The 25,429-nt window shown below is 44.6% G+C and overlaps 1 protein-coding gene across 2 annotated transcripts; it reads right to left on the bottom strand.

Moving 5' to 3' along the window:
• Positions 1-648: 648 nt before the first annotated feature.
• npas1 (neuronal PAS domain protein 1) lies at positions 649-24,858 on the bottom strand. Of its 2 annotated transcripts, XM_070906139.1 has the most exons (12): positions 24,764-24,858; positions 23,099-23,337; positions 13,146-13,213; positions 10,989-11,078; positions 5,006-5,180; positions 4,739-4,851; positions 4,121-4,317; positions 3,786-3,892; positions 3,367-3,514; positions 1,837-1,950; positions 1,265-1,741; positions 649-1,189 (listed from the first exon to the last, which is right to left on the bottom strand). In XM_070906139.1, exons 1-12 carry the CDS (start codon positions 24,856-24,858, stop codon positions 649-651), a joined length of 2,364 nt encoding a protein of 787 aa, XP_070762240.1. The 2 variants fall into 2 exon arrangements, with proteins under 2 accessions (XP_070762240.1, XP_070762239.1); XM_070906138.1 differs by having other exon boundaries at positions 649-1,733; positions 1,838-1,950.
• Between the last annotated feature and the right edge of the window lie 571 nt (positions 24,859-25,429).

Genomic DNA, 25,429 nt, shown 5'->3' with positions numbered 1-25,429 from the left:
ATAATTATTATTTTGAATCTCAATACAAAAACACCAGAGGGCTGTCTCCATCTATTTTAAGGGAAACCCTATAATCAAATTCTCACCTGGATCCCAGTGTAAGAGATTATTTGTATAATACTGCAATAATAAAAATGTATATTCCAAAGTCACTTTCATTCCTACAGACGAGTGTCCATCTCTTTCTACTGGCTTTAGGGTTAATTGGGTTAATTGGAGTGACAGTGAGGAGGATGTGAGCTGAGGGTCTTTATGGTTTTGTCTCTATATACAATATGGCTTCTCTGAGTGGAAGAGACACAGAAATCAACACAGTCATCTAGAGAAAGACACAGAGCAGAGTTCGTTATTGTTGTAAGAGACGGAAAGTCTTGAGGGACAACCAGTCAAAAGTTTCCATGTCCCGTTTTCTCTGAGTCACTGTCACTTGTCCACAACGGGCAGACACAATAATTCCCCGTGGCAGCGACTTGTCACATATTTTAGATTGCAGTTATTCAACTCATTGTCCAATTAGTAACGTCCTTAGAGGCTTAATGTCCTGCCACTTCTGTCTCTCCTGCCCTTTTCAATGTCTCTCTTTCTGGTCTGTCACTCTGCTCCGTCCTTCATTTTTGTCTTCTCCTCTCACCTCCTCCCCTCTGAGTCTCAGTCCTCCTCGGAGCCTGCAGCCCCCCTCAGTCCATTCATACAGAAGGGCAGGCCGGAGGAGAAAGGGCTGTCAGACGGGGAGAAACCGCTGAAGGGTGGCAAGCCGGCCAACCGCTGTAGGTGGGGGAAGAAGGCTGGCGGGGGTCCCTTGTGGTGGTCCGAGCGTAGCTGCAGGCCATCACTGTGTCCCGCGCTGTGGTGGTGGGAGGGGGGCAGCTCAGGTGGAGCGTAGCGGATAGTGCTGGGAGCGTAGAGGCTCTGAGGGCCCTGCGGGCCGAGGGCAAGGGGGTGGAAGAGGACCCGACCCGCTGCGCCGCCTGCAGCCAGTCTCTGGAGCAGCTCAAAGTCAGGACCGCCACCTGCACCACCACTGCTCCGACTGACCGACACAGCCCTCTCATCACGGGGCAGCGGGGAGGACACGGACATGGCGGGGGACAGAGCCGGGGACGGGGGAGTGAACAACCCTTTTGGGGGGGCCTCGCTGCTGGAAGAAGAGTCGGGGATCGGGGTAGTGGGGCTGTCACCATTGAGGCTGCTGGAGGGTGTGTGTGCATGTGAGGGTTGGTGCTGGGTGGTGTGTGTGTGCGAGGTGGAGGTTTGCGTGTGTGACCCCCAGCGCCCCCCGGTGGTCAGGGCTTCGTGTTCAGTCTTGATGCTGGGGCTGCTGGGCAGGGGAGACGGGGTCACTACGCTCTTCAGCTGCTGGATTACAGCCCGGCCGTTGTGCACCCTGCCCCCTCTCTCCCCTCTAGTCGGGGTGTCTCCCCCCCTACTCTGTTTACCTCCTCCCCCGCCGTCTTCCTGTTTCAATCTGTCACTGTCCCCTCCCTGATCCCACTCCGTCTCTTCCTCCTCCTCCCCCTCGCTTTCACTCGCCAGGTCAGAGGACGCAGATACGCTCTCCTCTGTGTGACGGAGCTCCTCCAGTCTGCGACGGGTTTCAGGAGGAGCGCCTTCGGGGTCGGACCTCAGCAGGCGCTTCCTCCTGTCCTCTGATTGGATGGCAGTAGCGCTGAATTTGTCTCTGCCTTTAGTGTCTGGGTCACTCTTCCCCACTGAGCTCTTCAGTGGCTGCGAGCCTGAGGAGGAGGAGAGATTTGTATGATAAGAAGAGGCGCAAGCAGGTGTTTCTGTGTGTCAGTGGGCATCATGGGAAGGTAGTAATGAGTGTGTGGCGTCCTACCTCGGGCCTGTGGGGAGCTGTCAGTGGGGGTCGAGCTGACTCGAAGTCGCTCTGCTCTTACGTTCTCTGGTAGCTGCAGTAGATCCAGGGGAGTGTCGGGCATCTCTACTCGACTGGATGGATGGATGTGAAAATGGAAAAAGGAGAAAAGTGGACGTATACACAAATGATCATCTACCACTTAAAACCACTTACAGCTTTAAAAAACACACACACACACACACACACACACACACACACACACACACACACACACACACACACTAGTGCTGCACTGATTTGAGTGAATACTTAGAGATGGAAACAACATATAATCAGCCTAATAACAACCTCCAATAGCCAAACTGCCTCACACCCTTCTAACCTCCACCTAACACATACCCAATTCTCCAAACAACAGCCCTTATCACACACACACACACAAGCACTGACATGCAAACAGACAGATAGGCAGACCCCGCCCTTCAAGACACACACACACACACACAGAAACACACACACACACTATGCCCCACTCAGCAGCCCACCTATACACAGTTAAGCTCAGACAAGGAGGAGGCTGTTGGAGAAGTTAATGAGCTCTTGTAATTACAGCACTAATTAACTAAAACACCATTCAGCCCCAAAATTCTGACATCCATTTGTTGTAATTATATAGCTTCAGTCCAATTAGCATTGAAATTCAGCCTACTCCTCTTGTTTTTTTTGTCTGACTGCTCCGTCGCTGTGCACGCATTTTTATCATGCACTGTGTGTGTGTATAATGTGTGCATGTATCTTCTGAGTATATTTGCATCGGTGTCTTGGTGACTACGCGTGTGTGCATACAAGAGGGAATACGGGAAAAGCATATTTTGACGAGGTGCCTGCAGTTGTTCTGTCTGTGTTGTAAATAAATAAAAGCCTATCACAATAGTGATACTGCATTTGAAAGGTCATTTAAACTGAAACAGAAACCAAGGTGCAGACTCTTTGATTTTGATCACGTCTGCCAGAGTAGTGACATTAAATAGTGAGACTCTTCAAGAGTAAGGATTTAAGTTTGATGAGTAATTTTCACTGCTCAAACATGAATAAATAAATATTATAATATAAGACATTTTAACTGGAAAAACAGTCGGAAATCAAACAAAAAGGGATTCACTAACTATATCTGTTTTTAAGGCAAAACTATCTCAAATTAATCTAAAATATATAAAACATAAGATGACTTAAGATAACTACAATTTTTGTCATCTTATACTATATCTAAAAGTTTAGTTATCTTCAATATTAATATAGAATGTAAAATAACTATTAGCTTTTTAACTATTTACATTAACTGGTAACGTACTTTGCTTTGATGTCACTATTTTAAAAGAAGTTTCCACACAAGTTGGAGGGAGTGAAACTTTTCCAATAATCTCCCTGCATTTCATCATCTATCCCTTCAAAGGATCTGTACACAGTATGGTGCCTGCATGTATAAACTCGGTTCACGTCAGCAGTCTTGGAGTAAAAAGCGTGGCTCTGCCGGGGTGTGTGCTGACCTCAGGACGTAGTTGACCCAGATGACGTTGCGTTCGTGGGGGGCTTTGTGGTTGATGGAGACAGTGGCGGAGGACTGGATCCACAGGTAGCCTCCTCTTCTCTGGAGCCAGCGGTAGTAACTGGTCACCACCTGGCCTTTCCTCAGCACTGGGAGGAGACGGGTGGATGGTGGAAAGAGAGGATGTATAACAGGACACGGGAGAGAGGGAGGAGAGAAGAACAGAAGAGTTTTTGGTTTGGCAGTTTCATGATGATGGCAGCAGAGGGCGCCTTTCATAACAGGACAGACTGAGATTTCAACAGGCTCTCCTTGATTCATCAAGCCCCCAAGTTCAGACACACTGTTCAAGACACTGTGTAGAATAATGGGGGTGAGGGTGAATTTCATATACTACATATGCATATGTGTTTGACTCACAGTCCTCATGGCTCTGCCGGAGGTTTTCCAGGTCTTCTACATAGATGAAGTGGTAACAGGTATGTCCCACCACCTCTGCTGGGGTCAGATCCATATACTCTGAGATCCTATAAAGAAATGCAACAAAAGAAAACACAAATTTGTCTACTAAGCAGGAGCAGATGTGTCTTCTAAAACCACCAACTGGCAGGCTACTCTGCCAACTACTCATGAAAAAACATGAAAGTGGGAGTGCTCCGAAAAGCAATACAAAATATATATATATGTAGAGACGCTTATTTGTATGTATTCAATGTCCTTACTGCTAAACTTCAAAACACAGACAAAACCCTCACCTGTTCTCACAATATGTGACCTGTAGGTCCATGTTCACTCGGAAGACAAACATTTGGCTCTCCATACGGACTTCATTAAGCGTGGAGGGCGGGAGCGTGTGCGCCAGTGCAACCAAACCCATCGGCCGACGCACTGAGCGTGCGGAGCCCGGCACGAGTGCAGGGCGGCAGCGGATTCGTCCCGTCACATGGATTACCTGACAAACAGAAGACAACAGTGTGTATTCCTCTCACACAAGGGCCATTTTCTTAAACAATCCAGGAAGAAGAAAATAACAACAAAGAGATTAACTCAGAAATAACATTCATCAATATACTTTTAACATAAACACAATACAAAGTCAGATTCTGAGCTAAAGAATGCAGCACTGGTATTACAGCAGAGAGTGCAGTAAACTGTTATGTGCAGCGGTCCAGTGTGAAATAAGGTCACAGCCATAAAACTCACTGAAAACGACCAACTTGACAGTGCTATGAAACACTGGCCGTGCAAAACTAAATGACAAGGGTCTGCTTGTTATTTTACCATCCCAGGAACAAGCGGGTAAATAGGAAACGTGTGCACAATACAAGGTGTGTTTTCAAATGATGGTAAATGATTTCCTCTGGCATTTCTACCTTGTATCCAGAAGACTTGACGTGCAGGCCTCTTTTGGTGAGCGTGGACTTCATGCGGATGAAGAAGCCGCGATCAGGGGGATCGTCAGCAGGAGAATGAGGACTAGATGGAGCTGTTGAGGATGAGAGAAGAAGAGGTAAAACTAATAAATTAAATTATCTTTCCTCTTGTTTTTGTTGTTTTTATGATGCAAATTGAGTTCAGTGAATGTTATATATAAATAATCTTTTTACTCTCTGTCTATGAAATGACAGTATAATCAATACCGGGTTCAGGCGTTCCAGCCAGGGAGGACGTGGATGCGGAGCTGGAAGCGCTCTCAGGGGTCGTGAGGCAGCCGGCCTCGGCCCTCAGGTGCGGCCTGATCCCCAGACGCTCGGCCATTTCGACGTGGTCCGCCGGGTGGATGTAGTCAAACACGCTGCTGCCGGTCAGCTCCACCTGAAGAGAAACACATACGCTGATCAAAAAAACAGAAGAGCACGAATACCTTCACATGTGTGAGTACACACACACACACACACAGAGGAAAAATCAATATACGTTATGACAGGAAAATGAAAGCACTGCTCTGGGTTACAACTCAACAAGGAGTGTGGAGGTTGTAAGACATTCCCACACAAGCACGCACACACACACACACACACACACACATACATTAAAGACCAGTCTCAGAGGACCAAGTGACTACAGTATTACACAAATAAAACCAGGGGAGATAAAAATCAATTGTATTTGCTGATTAAAAACAGGTGAACTCAAAGTATCTCCAAAGGTCACATTGCTATTCTTCTTACTCCTTCATTCAGTTACAGTCTATCCCGGCAGGCATAAAAGGTAACGCAACAGCTCATACAGCTCTATATGATCCTATCATCATAATGCATCATAGTCGCATCTCTAATCATTTAAAGGTGATAATGGCGCTGCTCTTGCATGGCATCCATAAAAGCAGCACAATCGGAGCAGATGTGATTCCATCTGAAGCTGTATAAATGAGTGTGTGAGCGTGAGAGAGCATGCATGCTTACACACATGTATGCAGCTTCTATTACATCTGTGAATGTGTGTGTCTGTGCATGTGTGCGCCAATACCATTCCATCTGATAAAGCCGTGGCTGCAGCAGCCTCACACCCTTGTCTGTAGGACACAGCCATTTATTACCGGATTAGAGCCATTTACTGCAAGCTTTATGGGAGCTTCAGCCCGGCCCTCAAGGACATCACAGCCGGGGAGAGGTGGGAACAGGGAAGGCGGGGAGCGGAGGAATGAGAGCGGTGGACGATGAGCGAACAGAGAGGGGTAAAGATGGAGGAAACCCCACAGAGTGAGGGAGGATAAGAGAGGGGATAGAGGTTCTTAGTCCCAGACGGGGGACGATGAATCTCTTGGGGGATGCCCTGTGTTTTGGAATTGTGCCACCTGTAATAAACATATTAAAATACTAGATTTGATAGGCACCATATGGAGTAATTTCCATGCACACTGAAAAAATGTGCTTCTACCAGACTTTGAAGACACGTGAAAATGGCTACCTACAGACATGTGTACTTTTCTCTAGGTCTATTTAGGTATTTTAAAGCCCAATATATAAAAAAGATTTTTTTTTTTGCCTTTATTTGATAGTGACAGTAGAGACGAAGACAAGAAAGGCAGGGAAAGAGAAGTGTGCAACATGAAAAAAAGGTCCCCTGCCGCAAATTATCCACGGAAGTTGCAGTCATAACGTATGCATCTAACCCGCTACACCACTGGTATACAAGTTTTAAAGGCATCAATTAAAATACTAAACTCAGTATGAAATGTGCAGACTTGCATGCATGCATATAGTGATTTAATTTCTAAGTTCTAATCCTATCTTCCTGTGTTCATTGTTGCGGGCTGGACAGCTAATGAATGAGCTGAAACTATTATTATAAGAATATTGATTATAGTTGCTTTTAAGATGCATTTAAGTTGTTTGGGCTGTTATTGCAGTGATTAATCATAGATAGCATTATCAAACAAAAGTAGTGCTGCTGCTCTCTCTTAAGAAGTATTACCGCAAATACAAAACTTTAAATGTAATCCATAATGTTCAAGGCCCTAAAAATAAATGTCCTGTGTATTTAAGGGGTTGCATGGAACACCCTGAATCTACAGGATAAGTGTTTGTTTGTTTTTTCCTGATCCCTCGTCAAATCAAAACTGACTCATTCATTAATGTTTTAATAATTAAGAGTTTGCATCTACACATTAAAAGGCTGGATATTTGATGAGTAAATAGACTGGGTTTGGTTTCTAAAACTCGGTTTCTAAAATATGGAGATCTATCTATCTATCTATCTATCTATGGTCAAGGTGTCTGTGTTTTATGAATAGCGATTCTTCTGCAAAGGGAATTCTTGTCGTTTTAAACAAGGACTAAATTTACCTCTGCTCAGAACACTGGACCGGCCCTCTGAAAGAGACACAATCCCCTGGCCCTGTGGTATTGGAAAACAAGGTAGAGAGACAAACAGGTCCTTATGGGCTTTACCGGGCTTAAGACCTATCCGAATAATATCACTCCATCACAAGCAGGAGGGGAGGATTGAAAAAAGATCAGACAGAAATGAGAAGATGAGAAAGAGACGGAGCGATTGAGAGGATGAGTCAGGCTCAGACATAAAAACAGGTATAGAATGTGGCGCGAAGGGAAACGTGAGGAGAGACCAAGATCATTCAAATCTCAAAGAGAGTGTGTGTGTGTGCGTGTGTGTGTGTGTGTGTTTGTGCGTGTGTGTGTGTGTGTTTGTGCGTATGCAAGCACACGGCGCGCCTCTGTTTCTTTGCGTATGTGACTAGACTGTCTGTTTTTGTGTCTCTGCGCGTCATTGTGTGTCATTGTTTGTGTGAGTTGTTGTCTGTCAGTGCATCTGGCTGAACGTGTGTGTGTGTGTGCGCGCGTGTGTGCAGACATGCACGTGCATGTATGTATGGCAGCGTGGTGGGGATGAGGGGGAGGAGGAGGGCAGCAAGCAGGGGAAGGAGAGACATGATATAAATAATAGCAGGGGGCTTTAATATGTATGAGGCATCCGGGCAGTGGTCCACAACACACTCTCAGCCCTCAGCCCTCTCTGACTGATGGGAGAGGAGAGAGGGAGGGAGGGGGAGCGGGGGCTGCATACTAACCATTCCCAGATCAATTCTCTCCTCCCTTAATCTACCATCCTTCCTCCCTTCTCTTTACCCCATTTATACCTTTTCTTTCTCCTCCCAGCCCCTTCTCTTACTTCTCCATCCTTTCCATCTGTCTACCCTCCAATTCTTCATCTTCTCCAGCCTTTGTCTCCTCTTCCTCCACTCCATCCATCCTCCTCTACTTCCTCTTTCCCAGGTTTATCCCCATGCTTCCGGCCCGGAGACCCGGTGAGAAGAAAAATTATACCTGGGGGCGCCAGGGGAGTGGGCGGCAGGCTGTGCCCTTGGTCAAGGTGCCTGACCTGGGCTAAGCCGGCTAAGCAACCCCCCTGTCAGGGGAGAAGCCCAGGGTGTAAGCCAGGGCAGAGGGGTCAGACAGGGGGGACAGGAGACGGCAGGGCAGGGGCGGTCCACAGGGGCGACATGCCCTCTAAAACAAACCACCAGTTACACTTTCTCACTCAGAACATCGTTTGTTTGTCTGTCCTTCCTCTCTCCCCTGTGTCCGCCACCACTCGCCAACAAAGTATATATAGAAGTGTTTTTGTCCTCTCCCTCCCTCCCTCCCACCTTTTCTGTCTGTCTTTTTGTACATTTTTCTTTCTCGTCGTATGTGTCCATAAACACACTATATGCTCCCTCTCATATACCCCCCTAACTCATCTCCTCAACTCCCAACTCTGTCTGCCCTTTCTGGTTGTCTCTCTTTCTCATCATAAACCCCCTCCATCCCCGCTCGCTCTCATCTTTTCGAGAAGGTAAACGTGGCGTTGTATGTTCAAGGTTTTGAACGTAATCTTCGATCATAAATAATTTCATTAGAATGCTGATGGCTTAGGCCCTGTTTGAGTAGATGTGATGGGTTAGGCCATCTGCTCAGCTGATAAGAACAGCTCTGTTTTATTAGCATCTCCACCAAAGCCTCGCCTGCCTTGTTTACCTAGGCAATCCCAAGGCGAATTTCATTCCTACTGCACATTTAAACTCTATTTACACACTCAGACTCTCCCTCTCCTCTTTACCACTGTCTCTCTTTCCCTCCCCTATTCCTCTCCTTTGTTTTCTTTCTCTCTCGTAATTGTCTGTCTGGTTCTATATGTTTCTCTCTGTCTCTCAGTATCTTCCTTTTTGTCCTGGCTTCTGGCTTCCACCACTCTATCGTACTGTTTTAGCTGGTTATCTTTTCGCCCTTATATGTTTGATCTGTGTGTGTGAGTGTGCATGTGTACATTATTTATGTATTTGTCTTTGCAAAGTGAAGACCCAAGAAACTCCATGGCAGGTTTGTATATTTCTAAGTCGTCGTAATACAATACTTAGATGCCCACATGTACATTTAAAGAGTTAATGGCCCCTATAATCTTTCCTCCTCTCTATACCGGCTGTGAACAGGTCTCCTCCTAATGTGACTTGTCCTAATGTGGAGCCTATGCATGCAGCTGCCGAAGCGGACTTGCACTTCTTCAAAAATGGCAGTGCACGCTAGAGCTGCCATATCTTGTAAGGCGAATGCAACATGAAACTGTGGTCACAGGTGCAACAGAGCACATCTCTGACCACACCCAACCACATTCTTTGAAAAAGGTTAGTCTTTGAACAAATCCCCAACTTATTTGGAAAAGGAAATGAAGGCAAATGGTAAAATTATAATAAAAAATAAATAATTATTATCATCAGTGATGCTGGGTGTGGTAAGAAGTTAAACAGGCTTGAAACCTTCAACCAAAGAGGACAACAAAACATTGCTTTTCTGCCTGTGTTAAGATATTCTTTAAGGAAGTTGAAGAAAGACTCTGCTCTGTGTCATAGTGAATGAAGGAACATAAAAACTACTTGCAGTAGTCTCCGATTAAGTAATGAGACAATGCGAACCTTTACATCGTTGTTCTACATCATATGATGCAAACAGTTACTGTGAGTAATATAATTAAAGAACAATATGTCCTGTACAATACATACATTCACTATACAATTGTTGCAAGGGTGCCATCAGTGGGTGAAATTCAACTATAAACTCTATAAATCAAAACCAAATGCTGTAGGTATCGATGGCGGGACTGATGTCAATTCAAGTATAAATTTAGTTTAAGAGATGGGGGACATAATCTACAGTCCTTATTCTGTGCAAAAATACCATGGCTCAGCAAGGAAGCACATTATATTCATACATACATTTCACACTAAAATGACTTTGGCAGATACCCACTTGATTTGTCTGCTCTACTTTACAAATAACTTTTACACAGATCAAGGACTGTGGATTTTGTCCCCCATCTTTTACAGTGTAGTCGCGCTGGGAGGTGGCCAGTATAGACCGGAGAAAAGATTACAGTGACCAATGACTCTTACATATAGCATGTGAGTATTGTACAGAGTAGAAAAAAATCCAAACCTATCCTTTCATGTTGCCAAGGGTAGACCCTCAATCACAGCAAATTTCTACATTTAAAAAAACACTCAGTTACTTCTGTTATTGTGCCACTAATTTCCCTCTTTTTCTCCCTCTCCCTCATGCTGTACCGATTCTTCTTACTTCTAAACATCTCTCTCTTATCACACCTCTCCTCCTTTCCTCCCCCTCTCTTTCTCTCTCCGGCTGTCTCTATCTATCTTCCCATCCCCCTTGGTGTTTTTCCCCCTCCCTACAATCAATGTGGCTTTTAAGATGCCTATCGATTTGTTCCCCTAGACAGGCCCAGCGCGCTGGGGCGACACTTTGATTGCTGGGCCAGTAATTACTGTTATTATTTATGCATCTGGGCAAAATGGCAGGACTTAACATTCACAGTACAAGAGGCCACAGGCAATCAACAGAGGTGAGCACCTGGAGAGGGAGAGAGGGCGGTAGAGAGAGGTAGAGAGAGAGTAGCATTGCCCCTGTGAGAGTTGCACTCCAGAGATGAGCGCAAAGAGTGCAGTCAAAGATATTCACACTCACACACAAACACACACACTCCTGGGAGGGCATATGAAAGCGTAAGCAGAAGATAGGCACATGTGTGCAAATGCACTTGTATACAAAGGATTATTCTAGTGTGTGTGTGTGTGTGTGTGTGTGTGTGTGCGCAATGAGGTCATCTTACCTGTGAGAGTCCCAGGTAGATGGAAACTGTCTCTGAGATGTAGAGGAACCGTCCCTCATGACTGACCACGAACACAAAGCCATCCAGAGACTGTGCACATAAAAAAAACACACATCACACCCACCGACACACACACACACACACACACACAAACATACACACATAAAGGCAAACAGAAACAAGACAGACAAATTAGAGCAATTAGTGTGTATCGAACAAATTACAATGAGCTAGAGAACAAACAACCCATCACCCCTCGGCCTCTTCTCTCAATTCACAAGTGCACTCACACACACAGACACACACATGCATAAATGTGAGCAGACATGAAACAAGTCCCATAGATGCAAGCTGCAGCTACACACAACAGCTGTCAACAAGACCCGCATTACTAAACACACAGAAAGCAGCACAGAGCCAAAAATGCCACATGTGCACACACACACACACACACACACACACACACACACACACACGCACACACACAGTCAGACATTTAGACAAGCTCACACACAAACATACATAAACAAATAGAGCAAAGAGACACGAGAAACTGAGCTTATAAACCAGAGCTGTTTCAATCAACTGTAATAAACTCAGAACCACAGCTTCGTCCTGGATTTCCGGCCACGCACACACACACACACACACACACACACACACACACACACACACACACACACACACACACACACACACAAACACACACAAACACACACCCAGACACCAGTACGGACACAGACACAGACAGAACCAGAGTCATTACAGCCTGCAGTGATTCTAATGAGAAGTGAAAGGTATACAGCCAGACCATTAGAGAGGACTGCTTCAGAGAATAATACTAATCGTCATAACAAGCATCCAGGAGTGAGCCGACACAGCCTCAGCCTCAGACACACACACAGACCAGGGCCACTTTGCTCTAGAAGAATGATTGCTATTTTGGCGGCCCAGTGCTTAAAGTGGCAGTGGTAATTTATGCAACTGACACATCCAGTATGCAAATGTGTGGCCGGGGTGTGGGGCGTCGTGTGTCGCGGCGAGGAGAAACCAGCCGCCTGAATGTCGGAGAACTAAAGTGCAATTATCAGGCTATTACGGCGGGAGGACGGCTGGGAGGGAAGAATCATACAGTTTTTCTGGAGCGTTAATTTGATTTCTATCAGCGCCGTTCCCTAAGCCTTCCTTCCTCTTTAAAATGCCGGAGGAGAGCAGACATATGTAACGTTTCTTTGTTTTACCACAACCTTTTCAGCCTCTATTTCCTTTTCTTTTTGTCTCTCTCTACCTGTTTCCACTCCTACCTGTTTCCTACTTAGTCAAGGCAAGGCACATTTATTCTTTCAACAACAAGGCAATTCAAAGTGCTTTACATCAGACATAAAGGCATTAAGATCCTTCAAGTCTTGCTCTCCCAACCACCTCTCCTCTCTCAGCCTCCTCCTAGTCTAAACTACAATCTGCAGTGTTACCTTCTTCGCACTTCCTCTGAGTCTTTGTCTCTACATCCTGCATTTCGTCATCCCTGTAGCCCTCCTGCCCCAGAATCCCCCTCAGGCTCCATTCATCTGTCAGTGCACAGGGAGGCATTCTTTGGCAGGCAACGATATCGTCCGAGCATCTGAGGTTTATGAGATGCGCGGGTGTCCGTGTGTAGTGAATGTGAGAGCATGTATTAGGAGTGAGGAGCTTGGAGCTGGTACAAAGTGTGATCACACACACACACAGAGCACCGACACACTGCAGCACAGTGCAGTCACTTATGAGACAAGTGTGCTTGTCTGTCAAGGAAAATACTTCCATTCTGAAAAACAAAACTTTCCCTTTCCCCATCTGTCCAAACAAAATCATATGTAGATTTTAAACTTTTCAGAGGGATTAAGAGTTCCTGTATGGGTTGAGAAAATTCTCCTACTTCTCAAGCTAAATAAACCATTTGAAAACCTGTTGGACTATCAGAAAAATGTCACAAAGCTGACACAGACTTTCTTAACTCGTGAAAAGTTTTTGGAAACACAGACACAGTGACGGAAGATTACTCTCGCAAACCCACTAGTATGAAAAATCTCAAACACATGATGTGAACACATGGAGTTACATGATATCACTAGCGCCATTACAGAAGAAGAAGGAGGGTGTGGGTGCTGTGGTGGTTACCTGCAGGAGGTGCGCCCCTAGGTGCTGCTCAAACATGTCAGTAGACAGAGAACGAGATGATCGTCTTACTGCAGAGAGAAAGTGGACAAACACACGTCAGACACAGACAATGACATCAACTTTTATTTGATAGTACAGAGAGGGACTGCTTTAACATCCCTAACACACACGTTATTTTGCAATGTTAAGTATAGATTTGAGACAGTACCTGTCCAACTAGCACATACTGTACTGCACAGACAAGACATCTGTTATTAAATCAAAAATATCTAAATATCTATGAAAGAATTTTGCTACGCTGTAAGATGAAGAGTTTTTTAGGGGGTGCCCTGGGAGGTTTAAGAAGCCTCAACTGCGACATCCTCAGCATGAGTCCTACTGTGGAGTTTAGTTGCATGTTGTTCTTCATCTCTCTCTCCTCTGATTGTCAACTAAAAGCATAATATGCCACAATTTAAACACTTCTTTGATTTGTTTGTATCCTTCCAGTTCAAATAGCTGAAAGTGTGAGAAAAATCATAACATGAAAAGAGACGTATCCTTTAAAATGTGGGGCTTGTTTTCTCTGAAACTTGAGCTCACTTTTCTGGATAAGGAAATAACAACAAGAGGTGAAAAAAAAGCTGCATATTGTAACTCTGTGGACATTTACCGTGACTTGTAGGGATCAGGAGGGTGATTAATAAACTTGGCAGTTACTCCACTTTCAGATTGGGTTAATGCAGCTTTTATTTCATTAGTAATCATACAAAATCATCTGTAAATGTTCACCTGTGGGGTTTTATAATCATGATGCTGTGACGCCTGCACTGAAATGAAAAGTGAAAGTTGAACCAATCACGTCTGATAAACAGAAGAATCGACCGAAGCGGCTGCATGTCTGCTATGTGACTCACACCACTCAACTGCCGGCAGACACACAAATAAACACACACACACACACACACACTCATGGTGTCTGCATCGCCACTCTTAATGCATCCCAAACACAAGCTATCAGAGCTGCTTCAGTGCCAAAGTGGTGCTGTTTACCAAGGCAATTACAATACAAATAGAGTTGGAGGTGGTTAGGTGTGGTGGGGGGTGGGGGTGGGGGTGGGGGGGGGGGTGAAGATAGGTAAGAGAGGAGCAGAAAGGGTACGGCCAGGAAAATGAGAAAACACTAAGGAAGGCGAGAGTGATCACTTTCTCCCAAGCAAATGTGGGCACAAGGAGCTGCAGTGACGCGGAAGATTAATTTAGCAATCAGCCGTATTTACTGTTTTATGTCAAAAAGACTATGTGATGGTGTGTGTGTGCACCTGCGAGCGTGTGATTGCAAAAATGTGGACCATACGTGAGAACTAATCTCACTCCAACAGGGCTCCTTTTGAACACAATGTTCCTTATCCGACAGAGACAAACTATGTGTGTGTGTGTGTGTGTGTGTGTGTACTCAGAATGTGTGTGTACGAGAACATATGAATGTGTGCATGTGTGTGCGTGACTTTAAGGATCATCGGATATCTGTGTGTGTGAGCATGTGTGTGTCGCTGCAAGGCTGAGGGAAATCAATACACGTTATGACAGGAAAATGAAAGCGCTGCTCTGGGTTACAACTGAACACAGAGGGAGGGTCGGAACACACACACACACACACACACACACATATATTGCCCAGCTGCCTGCTTGTGATGTGGGTTCGGTGAATAGAAGAGGGAGGCATTCCATTAGAGCTATAGACACACACACGCACACACCTCAGGAATACACACAGCAATGAATTCTCATGCACAGACTACACAGCGGCAACATGCCCTCCGATTAAACAACACAAATACCCGCGCACACAGACAAACTCACCCACACACACACACACACATAAATACAGAGTTGCCGGACAAAGCCACAGTGGCATTGTGAGATTGGGGTCCCCCTGTGTGACAGAGTGTGAATATAAATAAGGCAAGTCCATTCAGGGCTATGAAAGGGGGTCTGGTGCTGGGACCCTTCAGCCTAGCCAGTCGCTGCCTGGAGGGGGGATGGGGAACCCATCTCGCTCTCTGCCTGCCTATCGGGCTCCCTTGTGGGGCAGGGATGGAGCTGCAGCGCTGGGGAGTCTGGAGGAAGCAACCCCCATCATGACCATATGAGAATAAATCAAGAAGCATACACACACACACACACACACACACACACACAAACAACGTGATGTTAGTTTCTGCATGCCTCACAACTGAAGAGAAATACATGGAGTGTGTGTGTCCTGAGTTTCATGCCACAGATCCCTGGAGGAGTGAAGGTGATGTGGGTGATCAGTAGTGCTGAGTAGTGTCAGCGGGGCGGAGGAAACGTTGGATGTGACATGAGGCCAGGAGGGCTGACGGATGAGTCTACACACTCACACACACACAAATACACAGAGGACCATTTATTAAAGACTGCCAGGGTACAATAGGGCAGCCAGGAAACCAAAACACTGGACTTGGTGTGTGTGTGTGTGTGTGTGTGTGTGTGTGTGTGTGTGTGTGTGTGTGTGTGTGTGTGTGTGTGGACGCATGCACGAACGTGTGCACATGTGAAGAGAGAGAGAGTCTCATAGCGGTGTTGGTATCTCACCCCGAGAACAAAGATGCTTCTGTAGTGGTGCTGTGAAGCCCTACTTCTGTGTGTGTGTGTGTGTGTGTGTGTGTGTGTGTGTGTGTGTGTGTGTATGTGTGTGTGAGAGAGAGAGAGAGAGAGAGAGAGAGAGAGAGAGAGAGAGAGAGAGAGAGAGAGAGAGAGAGAGAGAGAGAGAGGGCCTTGCATGATTCTGTTTGTATCCTTGATTATTATCACTTCTATAATATCTCATCTAATTTAGTTGGTGAAAATAAATCACTTAAAGGAAAAATGTTGTTTTTTACAACTTGGGTCTTATTTTTTAGTTTTGGGCTTCACTCCTATCGAGGATAATAACATCCTCACCAAGCCGACTGCAGAGATTTGGGCAATACAGCAATACAGCAATGTCAGATGGGACAAGAAACATGAGCAGTCAGATAATCAGACAGCAAAGCCAGATTATCTAAACGTTTTTTTTGAGTTAAAACTGCAAATGGGTACACCCAAAATGTTGGTAATGATCCCTCATTTGACAAAAAAAAGGTGCATTGTTAATTTTGTACAGTTTTGTAAATCCTACTGAATGATTGAACATCTATGAATGCTGCATTATCACTAAAAACAATTCAGATGGGACCAGAAACACAAGCAGTTAGACGAGTTTACAGGTTCTAAACAAACACCCAAAGTAGCCAAACTTACTTGGAAGAGAAAAACGAAGACAATCAACCTGTTACTGTTCAAATTTGACCTATCGCACTTACCGTAGTTGTAAGTGCAAACACTTTTCATGCGCAATAGGCAGCGTATGAATTGGAATAAAAATGCGGGCATGAATCTCACCAAAATGCATCTGTGTGTATCTGCGTGTTGAATGTCCTTCCTCATAAAAAAAACTTGCAAAGCCAACATCATGAATAAAGTCGCACATTGTTTACACCCATGTTTGCTAGCTTGCCATTCTCTTTTTGGCTGCCCTTGCGGACATATTGCCACGCTTCTTTGCCGCGTTAACACCACCACCGATCGGTAGATTAGCAGGTCACCGGTGACATCGCTCCACAAGGCAACTCGTGGTCAGAAACTCCACAAGGTACCTTTAACTTGAGGGTAAGCATTGTAATATGGGTTATTACTGAATTGAATCATGTAATACTTCTATGTATAGTAAACTAAATTACCCCCGCTACCTGCTGGGCTCTGAAAGAGAAGAGGACTCAGTGGTGTAGGTAATCTGGCTAAACTGTTGTTGTTTACAACCTGTCTGATTGTCTGATGACTCATTCTTTGCCCGGTCTGACTTTGTTGTAGCATTGTTGCCATGTTCCCAGATCTCAGCAATTACTTTGAAGAGTACAATGTTATCACAGAAATAGTGGGCAAAAACAAGAAAGCAAGACTCAAGTTGTAATAAACTGGAATTATCTATTTAAAGTAGTTTATGTGAATATACGTTAATCTTTTGCTGCAGTGTACTACGCATGTAACATGTACATGCTTGCGTACAGACCTGGATGCAGATCTGCGTGTGTGCGCCTGAGGTCTCTGATCGCCCCTCTCAGCGTCACACTCCCGTTTCATTAGCTTCCCCGGACTCTGCCACGAGGTTTAATTTCATTGTGGGAATAGGAGACAGAATGGGACTGGCCGCGATCGGACACGTTAATTATAGTCTGACTCGCAGGTCAATTCTCGGGGTCTCCCCAGCGCTCCACGAGAAGAAAAGATAGAAATTTCATTTGAATGATTTTCATTATACCTCTGTCTAATACATAATTTAGTCCCAGTTAAGTCCATGAGTAATGGCCACACACACACATACCTAAACATCCCCCCACCTATAACCATCTACACGCTCTTCCCTTCCACCCCCACAGCATCAACCTTTTTAACCAGGTTAGGATGTTACCATGGGAACCAAACAGATAACAGACGCAGTGAACCCTCTTTCTGTCTCTTGAGCCCCCTCTCTCCATCTTCTTTGTCTCTCAAGTCCGGCTCCGCTGCCGTAGTTTCAACCCTTTCAAAACAAGAGCCTGATCACCTGCCAAGTTGTTTACTACCGTCCAAATGTGACGTTTCAGCTGTTCGACAGACAGAGAGAGAAAGAGTGACCCTAATCGCAGCGTCCCTCTCTGGTGCAATTATCTTCTCACTCTGACATCCATCCCTCCCTCCTTCCCTCTGTCTCTCCTCTATCTCCCCCCTCCCGTCGCTCCCTCGCTCCTTTTGCGGTCGAACATAATTTGAGTGCAATTAACTTCCCTTAAAAGCCACGGCTGTTTTAAACGCCGTGAATTAGAGGGGAGGCAGATGCAGGGAGAACGCGAGGAGGTGGGGGAGACAGACGGGAGGTGAGGGAGACAGAGGCAATGAAAGAAAGGAGAAGAGGGGAGAGAGAGGGAGCAAGGGGAGGCGGAATGAAAGTCAATGTCACCAACGCTGGGGAGGAGAGAGGTGTGTTTGACCTCACTAACAGAGACAGTAAAACACTTCAGCTGGCCCTGTTGCTGGCAGTGAGTTGTCATTGTACTGTACCTTGTAAAAGACTGAGGGGTTCTCCAGCTGCCGTATTGCACCTGTTAAAGGTCGAGCTGCTACAGATTTGTGGAGAGAGAGAATATATGCAACCAAAACTTTTACTTACATGTAAATTCTACAAAAATCTCATCTATAATAACCTGGGCTGCTTCATTTAAAATGCCCAAACTGGGGAAACTTGAACTTCGCAATATGAAAATTTTAAATTTCTCACATTCTGGTTCTGGCCAGAGCTTGAATCCATTATGATAAGATTGCACTCACCAACTTATACATCAGCATGGCTTATATTATTGATTACAGATACTAGCTTATCGCAGGTATCTTGGTATTAACTAATATGCAGGCTGATAAGAAACAGGAAATTGCACCACAGAAATGTCAAAGATATGTTTGAGCTAATTTAGAAACCGATTTGGCGTTACATAGTTTGTCCATCAGAGAGCACTGAAGGGTTTATCTTTTAGCTGTAAAATGTCCCTCTCTGTACATATGTTGGTCACAATTGTTTAATTACCACATTTAAGGGATCCTTATCAAATATGTTTGTTAATGTAATGTGTTTAATATTGGTATTTTCCTCAAAAGTCCAACACCGGTCAGGCTCTACAAAAAAAAGTGGATTCAGATGATCATACTGGTTTTAAAGAGCTACTTGCAATCTTGTTTATGCTGACCTCCAGTGGTTTAACTTCTCACCTTGCTGAAGTGATGTAGAGGCGTACTCCAGGGTATGTCAGTACCTGTTTGTGGGTGTGGTCAGAGGTGCAACAGAGCACACTTCTGACCACACCCACCCACTGCTCACTTTTGGTCTTACCTCCAAATCAAGTGGTTTAGCTAATCTGGCTAAACTGTTTATAACCTGTCGGACTGCTGTTTAGCAATGTTGCTGCTGTTCCCGGATTTCAGCAATCAGTGTGTGAGGTGAGTACAATGTTATCACAATCAATAGAAATGATGGACAAAGCTACAAAAACAAGGCTCTGGTTAAAATAAACAGGAATTATCCTTTAACTGGACATTTGAAAAGACAGGGAAACAGAAAAAGACAAATTTGTATACTAAAGCAAAATTTACCCAATATGGAGAGGTTTTGAAATATAAATGACTTCAAATAAAAAGGTTTATCCCTCAATGCGCTGTGCAAATAGGTACAAACACATACGCACACACACACACACTCACACACTGAATGGGAATGAACATCATGGGTCATTTTACTTTTCCTCCCTTCAGCCTTTCCTTTTCGTTTGCTCCTTCCTTCCATAATCTGTCTCTCTCCTCCTTCTCCCCCCCCCCTCCTGCTCTCTCAATCTCTCTCTTTCTCTCTGTGAAGGTCATGCAATTGATTTTCCTCTGTCTATTCATTTTTCAAGACTGGCTTTGAAACGTGGGAAGCAGACAAAAGCCACACCGGCCCCTCCCCTTCCCTCCATCCCTCTCCTCTCCTCCACCCTCCACCTTCTTTCCCTCTCCGCTGGCCCTCGCCCGTCCAAAAACCCTCGGACAAGGGGGAGAGTGGAGGAATGCAACCCCCACCCTTCCTCTCCTCTCTCCTCACACTCCTCTCCTTCCTCCTTCCTCTCCTCTTGCTCTCTTTATTCCTTCTACATTTGTCCCTTCCCCTCCTCTCCGCCCTCCGCACCCTTTCAGCTGGATCTCTGACCACATTCCACTAACGGAATTAAAGTCATGCATCACACTTAAAACCCTGCCAATGCATTGTGGGTAGACTTGTTCAAACTGATGTCCAAATTAGCATCGCATTTTCAGCCTTGGCCCCGCTGAGACTGTGTGACCTGCTTGTAAAAATCACCAAACATTTAATAAAATACTCCAGACATCAGATCCCGACCCAGTGGAAGAAATGTTCAGGATAATGTAATACCGTCCGTAGCTGGCGCACGATTCATTCGTGTTTGTCGAGTGCCTCACAATTTTCCATGACCTTCGCGTAGCTGCTGCAGGATCCCATATATTTACAGTTATGGCTCACGTTTGTACGAGTTGTGCTTCTCATTGTATCGTAAGCAGCATACCTCGAATTTGTCTTCCTAGTACACTTCCAGTTCATGCACAGGACAGCGCGGCTACCTGCGCACCTACTTCTCTAAACAGCAGGTATTTTCTATCAAGGCCAAGGAAAGCCGGGAACACTGGGGCAACACATTTCACTATGTGTACAGCTCAGTCAAGGCCATGGCTGTGTGTACGTGTGCTAATGTTCCTACACTATCACTCAAACATTCGGATTGTGCAGCACTGCATGGCTGATTAGATATCGATGGATCCCAATGGATTCACCTGTAACAATGTATATTGTGTGATACTATGGATACAGATAAGGGCTCACCATGGATGTATTATACAATATGAGTCGGATACTTTTGGTTTACATTGAGCTACTGCTATTAAATGGTCAGATACTTTTATCATTATGGCTGGATATCGAACCTCAAGAGTTTCTACACCGACTGAAACGACTGTGTAGCATTGTAATTGTCTTAATGAGATTATCACACTGTGTCTCAGTTCCATGCTACAAACTAAGTGTATACATCATGTACTTATACTAACTGTCATATTGACCGGTACTGATTTTGCAATTACATGTATACATATTACTACTCAAAACATGCTTGGAATTAGTACGTATGTATGAAATTGGTAGACAGCTTTAGAATTGTTTAGTTATTCTTTGGTCATTTTTGAGTATTTCATTCAGGCAAAGTTCTTTTATGGATGCTTATTATTGGAGAGTATATTGTAACAAATAAAAACATGTTTATATTCCTCAAATTAAAGGGGTAAGTGATTTAGTATAGCACTCCCATAAAGATCGGGAACTCACAAGAATCCCGTATTCTTATATATCCCGTAAGTATTTCTCATGTTGCAGCCAGTAGTGTCTCTTCATTAGAGAATCCCTGTCTGCTGAATACCGTGTCTTTCAAACTTGTAACACAGGTTTTCTGTTATAAATTCGTAGTGTGCAAGCACAACAAAAGACATCATACAACTTTTCACAGGGTGAGTCGTTCTCCACATGACCACTAAGCTGATCAGTAAAATCAGTGTTGTGTCCCTGTGGATTTTGAGAAAAGTATTGTTTTGGTATCGGTACCAAAACTCAGGTATTGCATTGGCACCACTATAAATACTCAGCCCAACTTATTATTACTATTTAATCCAGGAATCAGGAATGTGTGGTACATATTGTGGCAAAGCAAGCCACACAAACATGCTATTAACATGACTTTTTTTCTCACATTTCCTCAAATTAGACAAGAACAGGCACGAACACACACAGACACACAAACACACACCTCTAATTGTACTGTAGCTGCATCGTTTCCCCTCAGTAATAGTAGCAATTAGACAGGCTTTATAATTACACTGTCCTCGTTATATAGTTAATTTCTGTAATTACAAATCGCACCAATAGTTTCCTCCCTCTTTGTGTATCATCTATCTCCCTCTCTTTCTCACACCCACAAACACACACACACACACACACAAATTCTATTCAAACTCACACGAGCCCATGGAAAGCCTCCGTATGATTACTGTATATGCACATGTATGTTTACAGGCTTGTGAATGAACACGTGCTTGTGTCACACACACACACAGCACAAGTAATTATGGCTCGCTAATAGAGGACTGGATAATTGTCCTGGTTCGAACTGGCGTTGGGCGTCTCTGTGGGCGGGGGGTAAGTGGACAGATCGGACTGCTGACGATTGCTTTTGACTGAAAGAGAGATGCGAGTTGAAATATGGATTTCAGCGGTTCGTGTGCATTGGCTACGCACATCAGCATATTTATCTCTGCTGTATAATTTGTTTTATAGGCTGAACAGTGAGAATCCTGAGCCAAGAAATTATCTGTCACAACCATGTTTCATTTAACTATGCATGCTTTTTTTTTCGTGAACAATTGCAACAGCACAATCCATGAAAAGTGTAATTATAAAAATATTTCCTACCAGGGCTGTAGCCAGGGTTTTAAAGTTAAGTTAAGTACTGAGGTCATGAGTCCAAGTATCCCCCAACCCAAGAAAGCTTTGATCATTTTTTTATTATTTGGAATTTTATATTTTATGTAATTATTCACTAATTCGAAAATTTGATTACCTAACATGAAGGCTTAAATGCTGTTTCTAGCCCTCCCCAGGCTGCCAGGAATAAAAATCTGGTGGCAAAATTACTGTATGATGAAATGAATGACATATACTGGAATCACCCCATCAAATTTAGTTTTGAAATGCAGAATGTTAACTTCCCCAGGTTGCTAAAACCTGAAATTCTCAGAGGAAGTACCAAGGACATGACCTCAGTGTCCTCAATAGTAGCTACGGCTCTGAGTGCATACAGAGTAAATGGAAAGATGCGATTAGAAACAAATTCTCCTGGGGTGGCGTGGATTGACACAAAGACACATCTGTGCAAGTTGAAAATGTTTTAACTTGAGTGAAAAATGCCGAGGCTTTATGTATCTGCTTCTTAAATGTACAGAGACAAGAAGAAAAAGGGGAGAGACTGGATGGAAATAACAGAAAGGACCAGAGCTTCTGGCTTGTTCTGAAAGCAGTCAGAGGCTGAAGTCCGTTGTTTAGGGAAAATAAACACAAGTGGTCCAGCGGCCAAATTTGTGCAAATGACGCTAGGCAAGAATATGCTTTGCTATCTGTCTGAATTCACCTTTAGAATAGTTTTTGGATATGGTACATACTCTCTTCGGTGAATGTAAGTGAACCAATGCAGTTTTCTTGGCAGTATTTCTTTAGAGTAATTTTTCGTTTCTGATGTTTCCTTTTTGCTCACCTTTGCTGCAGTTGCTGTCTCCTTCCATCAGGGGGCTCCAGGGCGGGTCTCCCTGGCTGGCAAAGGTGCGCATGTGCAGGTAGCTGATGGTCAGCCGGATGACTGAGGCCTTGTCCAGCTGGCTGGTGATGGCCCCAGGCAGAGGCAGCATCTTGGCCAGCTCAAAGAACTCGAAATTCTCCTTCCCCCGCCGTGAACGAGCCGCATTGCGAGACTTCTCTTTACGCAGGTTCTGGAGACTGAGAGGCGAACAAGGGGAGGGTGTGTTAAGAGTGGGAAAGACAAGGACAAGGAAAAATAGTGTGGAGGTGCACAGATAGAAGTAAAATGGAAGAAATAGATAAACACAGGCGGGAGAGAGAAGGGCAAAGAAAACAGTCTGAATCAACACCGCGTAAGATGGGAGAAACTGGTAAAGGGTATCACACCATGGCCATTTACTGACCACCTGTTGATTGATGCTCTGTACAGACAGACCTGAGCATCAATCCAGAAAACTCATTTCATAAATACATATGATGGTAATGGCTCCTGCAGTTCAAGTGAAACAATCTCCATTCTGACCCATTGCAGATTGGCCTGGTAATTACAGACAAACTCCCTTCTTCTATCTGGCAGAGCAGAGTCCTAATAATGCCATTTGTTCCAAAATCCATAGTGAACACACATACACAATCTCTCGCCGCCTATCTCTCTCTCTTTCCCTCCCTTCCTCCCTCCAACCCTTCGCTCTCACCCACTCTCCCTCTCTCCCTCTCATCTGGTCCCGGGCTAGTGAGCTGAAGCCGTGATTGAGGGATCAATAGGAGAGGGAGGGGCAGAGTGACAGAGGGGGGCCGGGGCTCAGGTAGCCTGTCTCTCTGATTGGGTATTGACTCTCCTCAATGGGGCCTGAGTGGTGGAATTATGTTGTCACAGCCACTTCACAATTTGTGTCGGTGCTGCGCTGGAATAAAGTGTGTGTGTGTGTGTGTGTGTGTGTGTGAGAAAGAGAGTGAGAGCTAGAAGGGGAAGAAGAACACCAGCCTTTCTCCCTTGTGTCTGTGTTGTTGATTCTCATCCTAAGAAAGACCACCAGTGGTGTGTGTGTGTGTGTGTGTGCTGATGTGGGTGTGAGAGAAAGAAAGAAAAGAACAAAGAAAAGGGGCCGTACATGGTGTGTGTACATATGTTTATATCTTAATCAGCTGACGCAGCTGTTGTATTTCTCCTTGCTATTCTCTAATAAGTGAAAACAGTGTGTGTTTTTCTGTGTGTGTGTGTGTGTTGTGGACTCATGCTGCCAGCCTCTGTAACATCTCATTATTATACTGCCTCGACCCCAGCCACCGAGAACAATCAATACACACACATTGATTCTGCTTAGTTTTTATATCCGGCTGTAAATGACTGCCCATTAATAATTCCAGCCAAATTTACTTAATCTCCCACTAAGGGGAGGGGATTCACAGCTCTGACAGGATTGGCAGGTGAGCAACAATACAGGTTGTAGCACTGAGGAGATCAGACTTATGTCTTCTGAATCGTGTTTCATTGATAGGAAATTCTTCTTCAGGCTGTCACCTTGCAGAGATTAATTCACGGGCATGCACGCAGGCTTATACAGTATCAGCCTGTGTGTGTGTGTGTGTGTGTGTGTGTGTGTGTGTGTGTGTTGTGTCTCACCAGGGCAGGGTGGGAGGCTTGGCCAGTAGTCCTTGTAGGAAATCCCACTCCACACTCACACATTTCCCCTCGCTGACAAACGGCATGGTTGCCATCCTTCTCCCAATCACGTGCCGACGCCGCTGTTAACGAAGGCTCTGATTGGCTGAGGATGTGACAGACTCAGACCTGGAGATCCATGAGAGACAGCAGAGGAGGAACAAAAAGGGAAAAAAAGTACTGTAAGGTTGGTTCATTCATCAATAAAAGCCATAAAGTTGCCATGAACTACTTTTACAGGGGACAGCACACACGGCATTTTTGGGATGTCAAATTTAACACGCTTTGGGAAACCTTTAATTTTTTAATTAGAAAATGTGTTTCACAATTTATTGCATAATTTATTTTTCAACAAAACACTTTTTAAGCTTGGAGTGGGCACGAAGCCCTTTTTCAATAAAAATGATGACATTCTATCTCCATTTGCAGTTTCCATTCAGTCCTTTTAATTCGACGGAATATATATTTGCATTAAAATGCTCGGATGAAAAATCATCTTATGATTTCTTACTTCATCTACCTGAGAAATTGCGTTTCCGCAAATGCATATCAAGACTGGAGGTCTTATTCTGCAGAGAGCCAGAGAGAGAGAGAGAGAGAGAGAAAGAAAGAAAGAAAGAAAGAAAG

This window comes from Enoplosus armatus, chromosome 5, assembly GCF_043641665.1.
Source record: "Enoplosus armatus isolate fEnoArm2 chromosome 5, fEnoArm2.hap1, whole genome shotgun sequence".
Taxonomy (NCBI): domain Eukaryota; kingdom Metazoa; phylum Chordata; class Actinopteri; order Centrarchiformes; family Enoplosidae; genus Enoplosus; species Enoplosus armatus.
This window is presented reverse-complemented; position numbering and strand designations above follow the sequence as displayed.

Excerpts from the sequence above, each read along its gene's own strand:
- npas1 (XM_070906138.1), bottom strand. The coding sequence starts at position 24,858 with ATGGCAACCATGCCGTTTGTCAGCGAGGGGAAATGTGTGAGTGTGGAG. Across the intron at positions 11,079-13,145 it reads TAGGGGCGCACCTCCTGCAG|TCTCTGGATGGCTTTGTGTT; the intron begins GTAACCACCACA and ends TTATGTGCACAG. Across the intron at positions 4,318-4,738 it reads TCAAGTCTTCTGGATACAAG|GTAATCCATGTGACGGGACG; the intron begins GTAGAAATGCCA and ends TCTGTTTGTCAG.